At 33.1% G+C, this 15,635-nt stretch overlaps 1 protein-coding gene and 1 long non-coding RNA gene across 4 annotated transcripts; one reads left to right on the top strand and one right to left on the bottom strand.

The window, feature by feature from the left end:
- The first annotated feature begins 171 nt into the window (after positions 1 to 171).
- On the top strand, positions 172 to 5,008 carry LOC116013578. 2 transcript variants are annotated; one of them, XR_004097265.1, is made up of 5 exons: positions 172 to 413; positions 973 to 1,005; positions 3,268 to 3,312; positions 4,188 to 4,276; positions 4,722 to 5,008. It is a non-coding gene; the product is annotated as an uncharacterized LOC116013578 (long non-coding RNA). The 2 variants fall into 2 exon arrangements; XR_004097264.1 differs by lacking the exons at positions 172 to 413; positions 973 to 1,005; positions 3,268 to 3,312 and having other exon boundaries at positions 3,425 to 4,276.
- Positions 5,009 to 11,601: 6,593 nt separating this feature from the next.
- Positions 11,602 to 15,536, bottom strand: LOC116013463 (uncharacterized protein At1g51745-like). Of its 2 annotated transcripts, none has more exons than XM_031253241.1 (3): positions 14,910 to 15,536; positions 13,202 to 14,187; positions 11,602 to 12,882 (listed from the first exon to the last, which is right to left on the bottom strand). In XM_031253241.1, the coding sequence occupies exons 1-3, from the start codon at positions 15,095 to 15,097 to the stop codon at positions 11,813 to 11,815; spliced, it is 2,244 nt and encodes a 747-aa protein (XP_031109101.1). In that variant the 5' UTR covers positions 15,098 to 15,536; the 3' UTR covers positions 11,602 to 11,812. The 2 variants fall into 2 exon arrangements, with proteins under 2 accessions (XP_031109101.1, XP_031109100.1); XM_031253240.1 differs by having other exon boundaries at positions 11,602 to 12,885; positions 14,910 to 15,535.
- Between the last annotated feature and the right edge of the window lie 99 nt (positions 15,537 to 15,635).

The following is a 15,635-nucleotide window of genomic DNA, read 5'->3' as shown; positions in this document are numbered from 1 at the left end:
TGTAATCTAATAAAGTTAATACAAATAATATAAGTATCTAATTACTAATATAATTATTAATAATGTAATAATATAATAATGTAATACGGAGTAATAATAATAATAGGAAAAACACCAAAAAAAAAAAAAAACAAAACGAAAAAAAAAAAAAAAAGCAGCAAGGTGTAGACTATCCGCATCAGTCATCCCCATTTCGGCATTTCCCCATTTCCCCATCTCACCTCACTTCTGTCTGTATCTCTCCGTCGCTATGCCTCTCTCTCTATTTTCCGATTGAAGATCATCCTCACTTGTCTCTCTATCTCCTCGACGCTATGTCTCTCCCTGTATTTTTCGATCGTGAGTGTTGGTTACCGGAAATCAAATCACTATCAATTTGTAGACAATACTCTCTTCGCTAGAAGTGAAGCTAGGTATGTTTTAGTTTCTACTGTTTGTGTACTTGTTTTTGCATGTAATTAGTTGAATTGATGCTAACAATTAGTGATAATGTGTTCAATTTTATGCAATTTATTAACTGAGAGAGAGTTTTGTACTGATATCTTGAAAAATGAAGGGTTAAAATGACGCAATCGTCTATCTAGGGCTTTTATTTATTTATTTATTTTATTTTATAGAAATGGTGAGTTGCATGTACTGTTTAGTGGTGTAGATCTACATTTTTGAACTGATTTGTTTACCTATACAAATGGTGTAATGCCAAGTGTACTGTAAAGTGGTGTAGATCTCCATTTTTTAATTGATTTGTTTACCTATAGAAATGGTGAGTTCCATGTACTGTAAAGTGGTGTAGATCTACATTTTTGAATTTATTTGTTTACCTATAGTTAGGCTTACGATTAGTATCAGAAATGGTTATGTGGTAGGTTATTATCGTCTGGTATATTTTTTAGATCTAGAGTGTTTAATTTATGTGTTTACCTAAAAGAGTTCTAACTTTGGTTATTTTCTTTACTTTTCTAACATATGAAGATTGGAAAGCTCAGTGCATAAATTCGAAGAAAGGTGAGTTTTTATTTATTCCTGTTTATTTGAATAAAGTGTATATAGAGAAAACATTGATAATATTTGGAGTACAGAATAAATACCTTTGTTGTTGTTGCTTGATTTTCACTTATGTACTATAACACATGATGCTGTTAATTTCTTCATCTCTTCATTATATTAATGGCATGTAATGAAAATAGTTATCATGCTCATATTTGCTTGAATTTCTAAAAATCTGTGTACTATATGATGAATACATTCTGAGGGCAAACAGAAGTGTGAACAAATAAATTGCAGTTTAACTTCAAAATAATAAATATGATTGACTGATAGAGCTGAAAATTATGTTCTTAGCCAAATTTGTTTTTTTTTTTTCAAAGAAATTTATGTGACATTAATCTTGTTTGCTTGATTTTTTAATTTCTCAATACTGTGTATGTTTTATCTATCCAAGAGACTCTTCATCTATTTTTTAGTGTAGGTATGGTACTTGATTGCGTCATTTGAAATTATGGCCGTGCATCACACCATTTGCCATCATATTTTGTAAAAGTTTGTTTTTTTTTTCAGTTTTTTTCTTTTTTCAAATTAAACTAAAGTGATAAGTGAAAAACACAGTTTTATGCTTAGAAAAGACCCTTTGTACATGAGCTGCATTGAATTTGCATTGAATTACTGCTTAGGTCTGATGTGGAAATAATGGGCAAGAAGGCTGTGGTGATGGGCCCATGTTTTTGTTGTTGCATGTGATGCAATGTTTACATGCCTATCATTATTGCTCCTGATCTCTGGCTAAATCTTGTGTTGGATTATAATGCCATTGGATTATAATGCCACTCAATTTATTTCTAATTGTTTGGCAGAGGCACCATGCATTCTGTATACACACATAATATAGTATGCTGCCTTAATTTAAATAGTTGATGGCAGATGATGAAAATAGCATCATTCTGATGCCTTAGGTTTATCTTCTATTGTTCTAATTGATAGAAAAGTTAGCAAAATTACATTATTTGAGAAACTTTATATTTTCAATTTATGTGGATTATGTGAACTTTCATCTAATGCTCATAATGCAATCTGTATTGATTAAGGGAATCTGTTTATCCTCTCCATCTTTATTAACTCCTTGACTGTTAACTCCTTGACTCCTAAAACTATGGTATGTAAAATAAAGTCTCAATTCAGTAAAGATTTAGGACTAAACTTAAGGGAGAATGGCAGAATTGGCAGAATTTTTACTTAAGTAAATGTTACCAATATATATATTTTGAGTAAATTTTGTACATTTCTCTGGTAAGCAAATTAACACTACATATAACAATTTTGCATAGTCAGAAATAGAAAGATAGACCTGTATAACAAATAAAAATGATAAATACTTAGCTTCAATTCTTGCACCAACTAAGATACAAAGAATATTCTAGGCACATACATACATCAAGCTCTGTCCCAGACAGGAGGCTAGGCTAAATTTGTATTGTTCTTCCTCTTGGTAACTGCTCTCTTGAGCTTTTCATGATTTTTTGTACTGCAATCAAATTTTGACTGGTTTGCTTGGAACTGAAAACCTTTTGTGATTCAAGCTTGAAAATATATGTTAGCAATCTGTGTTTGAATTGGAAATTACACTTGCCTGACTTATTTTCATCATGTACTTCTCTTATTCCTTATTTGAAATAATATAGGAAATAAACTAAACAAAAAGATAGGGCATCAACAAACTAAACAAACAATGTGTCAACAATCAAATGCCTCAAGGGCAAGAATGTCTTGACCGAAAAAACATGGACTTCAAGCACTTTGATCTTCTTTGAGCTTTGCGTTGAGGAGAACTCATCCATTAGACATTCTTTATTGCATCACCAACATTTCCTTTAATACCCAAACTGGCCTTTTCAAATCAGGTAGATGACAAACCAAACATTTCCTTTAATACACCAACATTAGAAAAAAAAAAACATTCTAATTGAAATACAATTAAGTTAGAAAACCAAATTTCAAATCAGGTAGATGACAGAGAAAGAAAGAAAGTGGAATAAAATGTCACCTCATCATCTTCCAGCAGTTCAACAGTGATGTGTCATCTTCCTATCTTATTAATGTATATGAACCCAAATAATGGATAGGCCTTCTGTTTTCTTGTAATTGTTTACTTCTAATCTAACTGTACAATTCATATTACCTATCTTATTATTGTTTACTTCTAATCTAACGGTACTTTTCTAATTTTATTTTATTCCACGCATGCAATGGAAATACTAAAAAAAATACCTGAAGACACCAGAAGAAAGCTTTCAGCTAAGGGATACTATCCACAAGCTGGTAATGTCCTAGAATCCATGCCTGTTCCACCAAACTTTCTGTCTGTGCCTGACATTTCTGATAGGATGAACATTATGTCATCAGTAAGGAATTTCCCTGGTCCTGATTTAATCTTGAGTCTTGTTATCTGCTTGCTATTAATTTTCCACTACATGTCTGTGATTAGGATCATTCAATTACAATGCTAAGAAAAGATATAAAACAAATAGAGAACATTAAAAGTTCAAGGTGATAATATTGTGAAAATATGAAAACAATAATTTTGTTACAGGAATTTCTTACACTTCGTAACTTTGTGACAGTATATTTCTTCCTCCTGCTTCACATGTATAAAGGTGTTGGCAGTGATTGTAAGAAAATGTATTATGCAATTCAAAGCAATGTAATTGACTGATAGTTTGATTCAATCTTCAACCTTCAATCTTGCTATCTTGATTACAATACCATTAGACTTGCATATCTTGATTCCTGCAAAAAAAAACATACCCAGTTCTACAAACAGTGCAGTTTAAGGTCTAGCTAGAACACAAGTTTAGGAAAACAGGCATGTGATTAGACCCAAAACTGATTTTTAGCTCACAATTCATATCAGCTACAATCTGTAAAGTTTGCCATCAGGAAGTTTTGTTTGTTACAAATAAATACCAAATGCTTCAGAAATTAAATAGTGCCCAAAAAATGCAAGAACAATGTTTCTAGAATGCTATTTTTTAAAAAAATAAAAAGTTAAAAAGAAGATACAAAGCTTACCAAATGTGCAGGTGTTCTCAATCCTTAGCCTCAACACAACTTAATCTTTAAGCTATTGTCTACTTCATCATGAATGTTTTCCTAACATGCCCTATGCAGCTTCACCATTTTCCTCCATTGTGCAGTGAGTCACATATGGAAAGCAGAGCTCAAAATCATCAAAAAATATAGACAAAGTCAATGCATTATAAGAAGTTTAAAGCTATAACAACGGGTATTTTTTCATTGTGCCTTAAAGCTTCTTTCTCTCCTTTCTCTTTCCCAGAATGGTACTTATCCCTTCTATCATTTTCATTCTTATTTCCTGACTAAATACAAAATAAACTGACTTTTGATTCAAAAGAGAAAACTATGAGAACAAAAATAAAAGATATTAGAGTACTCCCTGAAAGATTTAAAGGTAACCATGTATCTTTAGGAAAATTTAGATATCTTATTCATGATTTGTAACGTAGAGGACCATAAATAGAAATTTTTTATGGGCAGTCAATATCTAATGTTTTGCAGTTTCTCAAGCTTATTCTTTTTTCAAGAAAAAAAAAACAATATAGATCATAAGGATACAGAAATAATACATGTGAAAATGTGATATTAACATTACCTCTGTCGTGAAAAAATGCATTCTTTGCTCTTGCTTGTGGTGCTTCAACTCGGACCAGCCGAACTCGGATAGCTCTCCTTGTATGCACAGGACTAAATTGACTTGCAAGGGTTGAAGAAGGTGTTTTATAGAAGGATTTGGTGGGCCGAACAATTACCATAAGATGCAACCTATCAAGACACCGATAAACGAAACGACATGGTGATTAATACGCATGCCTGCATTTTGAAATTCGAAATCGATTAGGGTTTATGTAATGTATGTGATGTATGTAATATCAATATGGTATTTATGTAGTTTGAGTCTGATGGATTGCCTTGATATATGAGAACTGTAATTTATTTATAACAACTTCCCATAAATTGGGAAGCTGAAAAGATGGTAGTAATTAAGTCAAACTTAAATACTAATTGATACTATTGATACTAATTGTTAGTAATTGATTAACGCCAAAACCGTACGTAAACATGAGCGGGAAAACTACACGAAATCGTAAAGCCAATACCAAAACGGCGTATTTTAAAATGGGCGGGAAAATGGAGGCGTATTTTAAAATGGGCGGGAAAATGGAGCCATTTGATTGGCCGAAATCTTATGGCTTTATTTGATAGAAGGATGTATGCATATTCTGACTCATTCATTACAGGAAAAGGGGTGAGCAAAATCTAATTGTAACGTGACAAAAGTTGTGTTAACGGTAAATTAAATTAGATTAAGCAAACATCATTATCGATCAGCTGCTATGCTTGACTATTTTCATAACTCGGATTATTTGGTTGAGTGCAGTTTGGGGGATTGTTTTCAAACTACATTGTTGTGTTGGAGGGAATTTCAATTCGAGGAATTGCAAGCAATTTCCTCCAAATGATGAATTGCAATTCATGGGGTACTTCCCATGAATTGCAATTTAATGGAGAGGATGGGTAATTTTGTTGTTGTAAAGAATTTTGTCCCTCCTCTCATACTTTTTTGTTTTTTTTTTTTTTTAAAAAATGAAAGAATTATTATCATTATTATTTTGAAAGAATTATTATTATTATTAATTTTGAAAGAATTATTATTATTATTATTATTAATTTTGAAAGAATTATTATTATTATTATTAAGGAAACGATATACGATTATGTCATTCTTTGTTTATGCGTAGATGATATACTAATTGTTGGTAGTAATGATCAAATGATCAAGTCTATCTAAAACATGTTAAATTCGAGATTTGACATGAAGGATATGGGATTAGCGGATTAAATTCTTGGCATCAAGATCATTAGAAGACGGGATAGCCTCGTGTTAAGCAAATATCATTATATTGATAAAATCCTTGCAAAATTTAACTAGGATGATAATTAATTGGCTAGGGCACCGTTAGGTACTAACGTTCATCTATCTAAAAATTACAAAGAGTGTATTTCTCAAGTAAAATACGTTCAGATTATTGGTAGTTTGATGTATCTAATGAGTTGTACTAGGTCAGATATTAAAACAAACTCAATAGATATACAGGTAACCATGGTGATATTCACTTGAAGGTAAGGAAATAGTGAAGGTTATGAGATATTTAAGGTATAATCGTGACCTTGGACTACACTATACAAGATATCCTGCTATACCGAAGGATATAAAAAAATTATGTACTTTACATATACAAATAATATACTTTTAGTATATTACAAATATATTTTTTATTTATGCTTCACACAAATGTGTGGACCATGGTCCATGGAATAATGATTGCGAAAAAACACTCTTTCTGAAGGAAGGAGGAGTGTTGGACCGAAGGCAGTACTCCACTAAAAGGTAGAAATAATTCGACCTTGCAGTGGAACTAGCCATTCCACTAGAAGGTGGAAGTAAATTCCATCTTCGAAAGGAAAGCTTTCCTTCTCGGTATCGATTATGATGAAACATATTCTCCTGTAGTGGATTATGTAACATTACGATACCTCATCAGTTTAGTTGTGCATGAAAGGTTAAATATGCACCTAATGGATGTTGTAACATCCTATCTGTATGGCTCACTTGATAATGATATCTATATGAAAATTCCTGAAGGATTGAAAATGCCTAAAAAACATAAAACAAGTCCTTGAGAACTTTATTGGATAAAGTTACAAAGATCTTTATATAGACTAAAACAATCAGGGCGCATGAGGTATAATCGACTTAGTGAATATTTACTGAAAGAAGGTTATATCAATGATCCACTTTGTCTATGTGTTTTTATAAAGAGATGTGGGTATAGATTAGTTATCATTGTTGTTTATGTTGATGATTTAAAAATCATTGAGACTCTCGAAGAAATCTTAAAAAGAGTAGTTTTTTTTTTGTACTACAATCTAACCCTAAACATAGTATTTACTCAAACAACATGATAATGCCAATATCCTTCATTGGGATGGGACTCGAACCTAAGACCTTCCATTTGGAATGGTAACCGTGATGCCATCAGACCACAAGGTACTTAGCAACAGTAGATTATTTTTAAAAAGAGATTTGATTGAAAGATCTTGGAAAGAACAGAATTCTATCTTGGCCCATATCACCATTGAACATTTGGATAAAGGAGGGTCCTTAGGAAATTTTATATGGATAATAACATAATGAAGGGACTTGTTGGTTAAATCAATAACAACACACGTTTGGTTCACGGAATGAAGTTTGAAGTAATAGGAATGCTATTCTATATGAAATGGAATATGCAAGGAATAGAATATGAATTGTATTCTATTGTTTGGTTCGCGGAAGAAATAGACTTTAGGAATTATATCACAGTGTTTGGTTGGTTTAAGGAATATAAATGAAATATATTTCAAAAGACATAAATACCCTTATAAAATATATAGTAGTAGTAATAGTAATAAAATAATAATAATAATAATAATAATAATAATAATAATAATAACAATAACAATAATAATAATAATAATAATAATAATATTCTAATTACATAGAGTTTATATCGACATCGTATAGCCTATGGGTTTGTTTGGCAATCAATGGTTAGCGGTTATCAGATAGCGGATTGTATTAGCGGGTTTGACCAACATATTGTATTAACGGTTTGTAAAAAAATATTTGGTAAAATTAGTTGTTTAGTTTAGCGGTTAACATGTAAAATGACCTATAAAGACATTCATTCATGTTATTATTAATATTAACATTATTATTATGTAATAATAAAATAAAACTTATAATAATATTAATAACAATAATAAGAAAAAAGGAATAATAATAATAATAATAATACAAAACAAAATTATATATAAAATAATTTTTTTTTTAAAAAACACACAAATAGGAATTTTTTATCCCACATCGGTAACTCAGGAAGAAGAGCTCATTTGAGCTCCTCTATATAAGAGAAACATTGCTTCTCTTTTGAAATTAACAACATGACAAGATGAGGAAACTTTAAAGAGTCAAAAGGTCCTTCATTTAAGGAGTCTTAATTGCTCATAGTTACAATATTTTTTAATAATATAGGGGCATTTTGAAAAAATGAAGATCTTTCCCCAAAACGTCATGGGGTAAAATTGAAAATAACAACTTTAGACTATTCCTGAGAACTCAAGAATAGCCTAAGTAGATGTTGAGGTTTGAACCCCCAACCATCTAGTTTTTTTTTTTTTTTTTTTTTTTTGAAAACCCCAACCATCTAGTTTAGAAAACAAGAAAAAACACCTTCCCCACTAAGCAATAGGGGTATTTGTGTTAATGTTTACATGTAAACATATTGAACATAAATGTTCAATGCAATCAGTTACCAAGTTACAAAAAGGACTGACTCATATATGATAAAAATCAAACACGTAACCTCTTAGTCCTGAGTGACTTGGATAGTTGTTCTTATCTTGTAAAAATCTTTATTTATTTAATCTCATCTTAGCCCTATAAATACACTCATCCTCACTCTTTGTAAAAACACACAAAAAAAAAATATATACACACACACACACACACAAATCTCTTCCTCCTTCAGCTCCATTTTGCTATTATTATTATTATTATTATTATTATTATTATTATTCACAACACGTTATCAACATGAAATCTCGGATTCAACTATTACATAGGTAAGCTTTCTTTATATATTTCATAATATTTTATTCAATATCACAAATATGTCAAACCTTACAAATCTTGAATTTGTGAGTCTTGATATATCTGAAAAAAAAATTTATCTTTCGTGAGTATTGGATGTTGAGATACATTTGAATGCAAAGGGTCTTGGTGGTACTATCAAAGAAGATAATAATGCTTTGATGCAAGATTAGGCTAAGGCAATGATTTTCATTCGCCATCATCTTGACCAAGAGTTAAAAGATGAGTATCTCATTGTGAAAGTACCTTCTGAACTCTGAAAAAATTTGAAAGAAAGATATGATCACAAGAGGACACTAATTCTCCCGAAAGCCCGTTATGACTGGCTTCACTTGCGATTATTTTTTGTCATAATTTTTGTCTCCACATTATAACAACTGATAGCTGATTTTGAACGTAGCAAAATTATATTCGATCACAGTTTCGAAATCTTGCAATCGCAAGTGAAACTAGTCATAACTAACTTTCGGGAGAATTACTGCTCTATAGTGATCATATCTTTCTTTCAATTTTTTTCAGAGTTTAGAAGGTTTTTTCACAGTGATATACTCATCTTTTAACTCTTGGTCAAGATAATGGCAAATGAAAATCATTGCCTTAGCCCGATCTTGATCAGGACATTATTATCTTCTTTGATAGTATCCCCGAGACCTTTTACATTTAAATGTATCACATCATCGAATACTCATCAAAGGTAATTTTTTCCAGATATATTAAATCTCATAAATTCAAAATTCGTAAGATTTGATATATTTGTGATATTGAATAAAATATTATGAAATATATATAAAGAAAGCTTACCTATGTAATAGTTAAATCTTGTGTGGATAACGTGTTGTGAATAATAATAATAATAATAATAATAATAAATAGAGCTGAAGGAGGAAGAGATGGATTTTGTCTATATATTTTTTTGTGTGTTTTTACAAAAGGTGAGGATGGTATTTATAGGGCTGAAATGAGAGTAAATAAATAGATTTTTACAAAATATGGACAGCTATCCAAGTCAATCAGATTGGCTTGTCATTTGCTCACGGCATCCAACATTACAAGGGGTTACGTGTTCAATTTCCACCATCATGTGTCATCACTTTTTGGAACTTGAAAACCGATTACATTCAACATTTATGTTCTGTACTATGTGTAAATATTAGGGGTGTGTAAATATTAGGGGTGTTTGGTTGGATGGAAAATATAGAAAATGTTTTTTTAAAAAGAGAAAAAAATGCTGTGTTATGTTATTTGGTTGGATGAAAAGTATTTTCTATTAAAAAATAAATTCTTTAAATTTGAGGAAAATGAATTCCTTGCAAAGAGGTGAGATTTTGTTTTTTCACAAGACTTTGAGAAAAAAAAATAGCATGCTTGAACTATTTTACCCTTATAAAAGTTTCTTAATTACATAGACACCTATTTATTCATTCATCTTTTTAGGGCTATATTGGTCTTTATATTCATAATTCTTTACCATTCCAAACTCAACCAAACAATGGAATTCATATCCCCAGTAATTTCTTTTCCATCAATCAAACAATAGAATCTATTTTCATGGTAATTTATTTTCTATGAAATTTGAATTTCATTTTCGTTAAATATTTTCCAACGAACCAAACGGACTGCTACAGTGAATATAAATGCCCCTATAGCTCAGCGGGTAAGGCTCTCGTTTTCTAAATTAAATAAATGCTTGGGAGTTCAAACCAACCTTGGAGATCCACTTCATTTCTTCCCTTTCATAAGGGACTTTTATAGTCTTACAAAGTAATATATCATTTTAGAAGTCTATAAAATCATTGATCGAATACACCTCTCATGCCTGTTTTTCAACCATTGCGTATTATTACGCTGGGTTTGGTAATCTCCTCCAACATAATAGAGCAGTGACCAATTTATCCAACCTCATGCTTGAAAGGGTAGCTCCAGGAGTGTCATGACAAACTAGTATTAGATTAAGAAAAAAAAAAAAACCTAGATAAATCCCAACTCCCAAGTACCTGTATATCCTTTGTGCATACAAGCATATTGTTCTTGAGCCTAATACCGAAAAAAAAAAAAAAAAAAAAGAAAAGTCACATATACAGGTGATGAGATGTCATCCCCATTGTAGTTTAGTTCCCTTACACGATCTCCTACCCAAAACCTGCTGCACTTGACGGCAAATTATACAATAAACCAGAGTCTACCTTGTATTGTAAATCCTAGTTCAAAATAATTTTCAGATTATTTGTCTGCAATTAACATATTATGTACCCTGCAAACTGCAGTTAATAGTTTATATGCATGTAAATAAATTAAAGACACAATATGGTAACTACTGACACATGACATAGTAACTACAAAGTACAAACACATAACATGTTAATTGCAGTTATGTGCTTGTAGTTACTATGTAATGTATCAGTAGTTACCATTGCCTTCAATATAAATTATTAACTGCAAGTATATAATATGTTAACTGCAAACACATAATTTTTTTGACTAAGATTCACAATACAATATGGACTCTAGTCAATGGTATAACAATTGGCACTTGACACCCTGTTCACAGGTAATAAATACAGCAATCATTATTGCATGGACCATGGTCCACACAGTAAATACAGCAATCATTATTGCATGGACCATGGTCCACACAGCTGTGTGGACCAAAAATAAAAAGTACATTATTTTTGTACTGAAGGTATATTATTTTTGTACTGTAGGTACATTATTTTAGGGTGCATTATTTTAGTATATATCAAATAATGTACCTTCAGTACAAAAATAATGTACCCTAAAATAATGTACCTACAGTACAAAAATAATATACCTTCAGTACAAAAATAATATACCTTCAGTACAAAAATAATGTACTTTTTATTTTTGGTCCACACAGTTGTGTGTGCCATGGTCCATGCAATAATTTGCCTAAATACAGATATTGGACAACAAAGACCCAACAATAGATGGGTCATGGATGCATTATCAGACATGATATTATTGTTTGCACATTACAAGTTAGTATTACTAGTTACTTGTGTATTGTCTTACTCCAGACCAGGCTTGTTTCTATGGATGACGTCCCACCAACTCCTCATTTAATCTGCTGAACACTAGCTTCACCGGAATACACGCTACTGTGGGCATACTCTCTTGTTTGAGTAGCCCATTCACTTGGAAACTGTTGAAGCTACGCTTCATATCACTGCTTTGTTTCTGTTGCGAGGCAATTGATGAAAGCGTTCTTATCTTCTGATTAGAAGACATGGTTCCATTTCTATGTGGCCTTTTGGAGAACGCCTTCTCAAGTGGAGGTTGGGAGGTGCTCTTCCTCACTGGACTTGCCTTTTGACCAAAACCTGTTGAACTAGCTTTACTAACATTTCTGTCGCGCTCTATTGATGATAGATGAGGACGTGGAACTCGGGCACCAGCTGTCCTACGAGCAGTCCTCCACATGGGTTGGTGTGATGCATCATCTAATGTTTCTGGGCATATATCATCAACTGCACCATAAAGGCTCTCAAAAGCGCCATTTTCAAGGACTTCAATTTTGACAGGGTGCCCTACTATTGCCTGCCCACTTTTCTTACTTGTTAATGAAATCAAAGGTACAGGCTGTCTCTTGTAACCAGCTTGGACTTTCAAATCCACATCTATCAGCATTCTTGGCCCACCAAGATGGTGAGAGTTATACAAAGGATCAAGGTACTCTCCAGAGTTTGCCCAATCTCCTTTAGTATGCTGATCATTCCAAGATAAGTCCCCCAAATTGACAGCATTCCAGGTACCTGCAACTCTAGATCCATATCCAGCCATCTTTGCCCTAGATTTCATCAATGAATTAGCTTCAGTACCACCATAACTTCTCTTTTCCACAGGATTGGTCATATAACTGGGTCTTTTTAAATGATATTCCTCGTATGTGTCCAGAGATCTTTTAACAACACCTCGGTTATTCCTTTTCCCTTTGAGTAGCCACTTTGACACCCCAACACTTGCAGATACAGTATTGTTAAGATAAGGATGAGAATCTGCTCCTGAAAAGTCATCAGAATCTTCACTGCTTGTGCTTCCATGGTCAGCATGTGCTTCAGATCTTCCCAAATATTTAGGTCTTAATTCTATAGATGCGGCACCTTCTGCATCATCAAACAAGCAAAATTAGAGGACAATGAACAGAATTCAACTAGTTAACACTCAGTGCCATTCCCTTTTGTTGCAATATGGCTGGTATGAAACAGCAATTTTGGTTGTGACAATAATTTTTCAAATGCCAGATTCTTATAATCAATTACTTAACGCTATTTGAGAGTGAAGAAAAAGGATTAAACTTCTTGTACCCATCGCACTAAGAAATGGCAGCAAGGCATATTTTCAGTTAACTAGTTTATATTTTTATATTAACATGCACATTGCTGACATGTCAAACAGAAATGAACATGAGCAAATTCATACCTGCAAGTGTTGCTATATCATCATCTGAATCTGATTCCTGAGAGTCACTCCTGCAAGAATCAGTTTCAGTACATTCTGTAGATTCAGAAGTTTTCTCTTCACATGACTCATCTGGGTGAGGATAGTCGCTTCCTTCCAATTTTGAAGTTGAGATATCTGTTTCAGTGGGAAGATTTATCTTACCATTAAAACCATCTCTGGAGTCATCTGCTCCATAAGTATACCTTCCTTTCTTTGCATGGCACACAACTCCAAACTGCTCTTCTCCTGATACAGAGGTTAAAACATTACTCCTATCAGGCTGAGGATAAGAAACTGGCAACTTTTCAGTACTCTTTGATACTTGAACAAGATGGTGTCTATCACGCTTCTTGGAAACAGCTTTCTCATCTAATAAACTCTCTTTGTTTGCATTAATGAGGCCTACTTTGTTTGGACTCTCGTCAGGAAGAGCAGTGCTCTCAGTGAAAGGTTTGTTAGTGCCACTTGAATCAACTGGAGGCTTATGCTCTGAAGGGGCTGTGCTAAGGCCAAAGTCATGCAAACCTCTCTTTCTAGGAGGTAAAATGGAATAATTATCCCCACTAAGTTGGTTTCCCTTTGGGCCTACATCTCCACACAGAGTGGAGACTCCATTTTCATCCTTAAGCTGGAGACCAGAACTCTCAGAAGCTTTATGAGATTTCAGGGATAACTGTTCTTGATTTTGATATTCGAAGCATTCTGGGGATGTCACTACATCTCTTCTTACATTGTCATCTGGTGATTTTTTATCATTACATGAATAACTTGTTTTCCCATTTTTGCCCCCTGCCAGTTGCCTCTCAAGTTCAAGAGCATGAATTATTGCATCTTCACGACGTGCGTATTTCTCTCTTTTCTTTGGAGGCATGCCTAGAGAAGCCTCAGCTCGTTCAATACAGTCATCAAACTCACCACATCTGAAAGCCTTCACACGCTTTGACTTCTCCAAATTGTACCAATCCCTAAAAAGACACATAAAAACCATGATAACAAAAATTATAATTGCAGCCAAAAACTATAAGCATTTGCATATTTTAGAGCCTGAATGACTGCACAGTCTGCACAGACAAAATATATGCGAAGAAATTATAGTTTACCATATAATCCAGCCATTGGAAAGAAACATTTTATTAGTATTAATGTATTCACCAAACCCATCATAGCACAGTTTCTTCCCAGCTTAACAATCACTTTCCAGGTAAGTTTCATAATGGTTGACAGACAGATATCTTACTATAGAAAGCAACTCAAAAAATGAGTTAATTGTCAAAAAAAGAAAAAAAATTCTAAGGATATTGATTTTCTCAGTTGTGTCACCTAGTTGCCAAACTAGGATGTTTATGTCATGAAAGGCTACTGATTTGAGAGAGGCCATCATGAATCACAACTATTATGCCCATTTTTTATTCAGAGTAACCTTCCCCAATCCGTCGGTCTCTTTAAATCACTGGGTATTCTCATCTAATTATCTAAAACTGCCGAAGCCTGTTAATGCAAGTTGAAAAATATCTCTATCTTTACACTTGGAAAAAGTGAAAAACAATAAACCAAGACAAATGGAATTGTTTATAGCTCCCCACAATCAAGAAGCATCCACAGCAAATATAAGAGCCTCAACTCTTCTCCACAAATCAGTGTCAAAACTTTTCAAGAAATAATATAATTTCAGTAAAAACAAACTTACACACTAGCATCATCCCTTCCGAGAAGCTTCACTGCAGTTCCAGATCGTGGTGTCATCACATGTGAAGTTGAAAGCTCATCTGGACCGAGAATTTTACCTGGCCACCATGACCCATTTCGCCTCCGGACCCAAACAATGCACCCAGCACCACAATCAAGTATTCCTTCTTCTGTTTCCGAGCTCCCCATGTCTTCCTACTACACCCTCCCCTCTCTATATATAATGATCATAAAAAAATTTGCCCCTGTATATGATGTATATACAAATATTGCTAAAATACTGTGTTCTTTACCTTTCTCTACTTGTTTCGTCCCTAATTCTCAACTACTTCTCGCCATACAATCTTCTAATACCGATAAGATTGAAAACTTCATATTAATCGTGTCCAAACGAAAGATGATTTACGGGGAAAAGGGGGAAAAAAGAGGAAGAGAGCTTACAAATTCTTTAGGGTGTAGATGATTAAAGGAGGCAATTTAAGGGCTTTGATTGCTTGGCCTCTGGCAAAATAAGAGACTGAATCGAATTAAAAAAAATTGGGTTTGTATGAAAGATCTGAAAGGATAAATTGGGGGTGGGGCTAGGGTTAGGGTTTTTGTTTAAGAATTTGGGAATTCCATATCTAGGGATTTCAACAACTTTTTTTTAACCTTGGTGAGCAACTGGAGCGACGTGGGCCGGGGTCGCCGAGGGGGGGGGGGGGGTTATGGAAATGGGATTTGTAGA

The sequence above is a fragment of the Ipomoea triloba genome, chromosome 3 (genome assembly GCF_003576645.1).
Source record: "Ipomoea triloba cultivar NCNSP0323 chromosome 3, ASM357664v1".
Lineage (NCBI taxonomy): Eukaryota > Viridiplantae > Streptophyta > Magnoliopsida > Solanales > Convolvulaceae > Ipomoea > Ipomoea triloba.
Note: the sequence above shows the minus strand (reverse complement) of the source record. Positions and strands in the feature narration are given on the sequence as shown.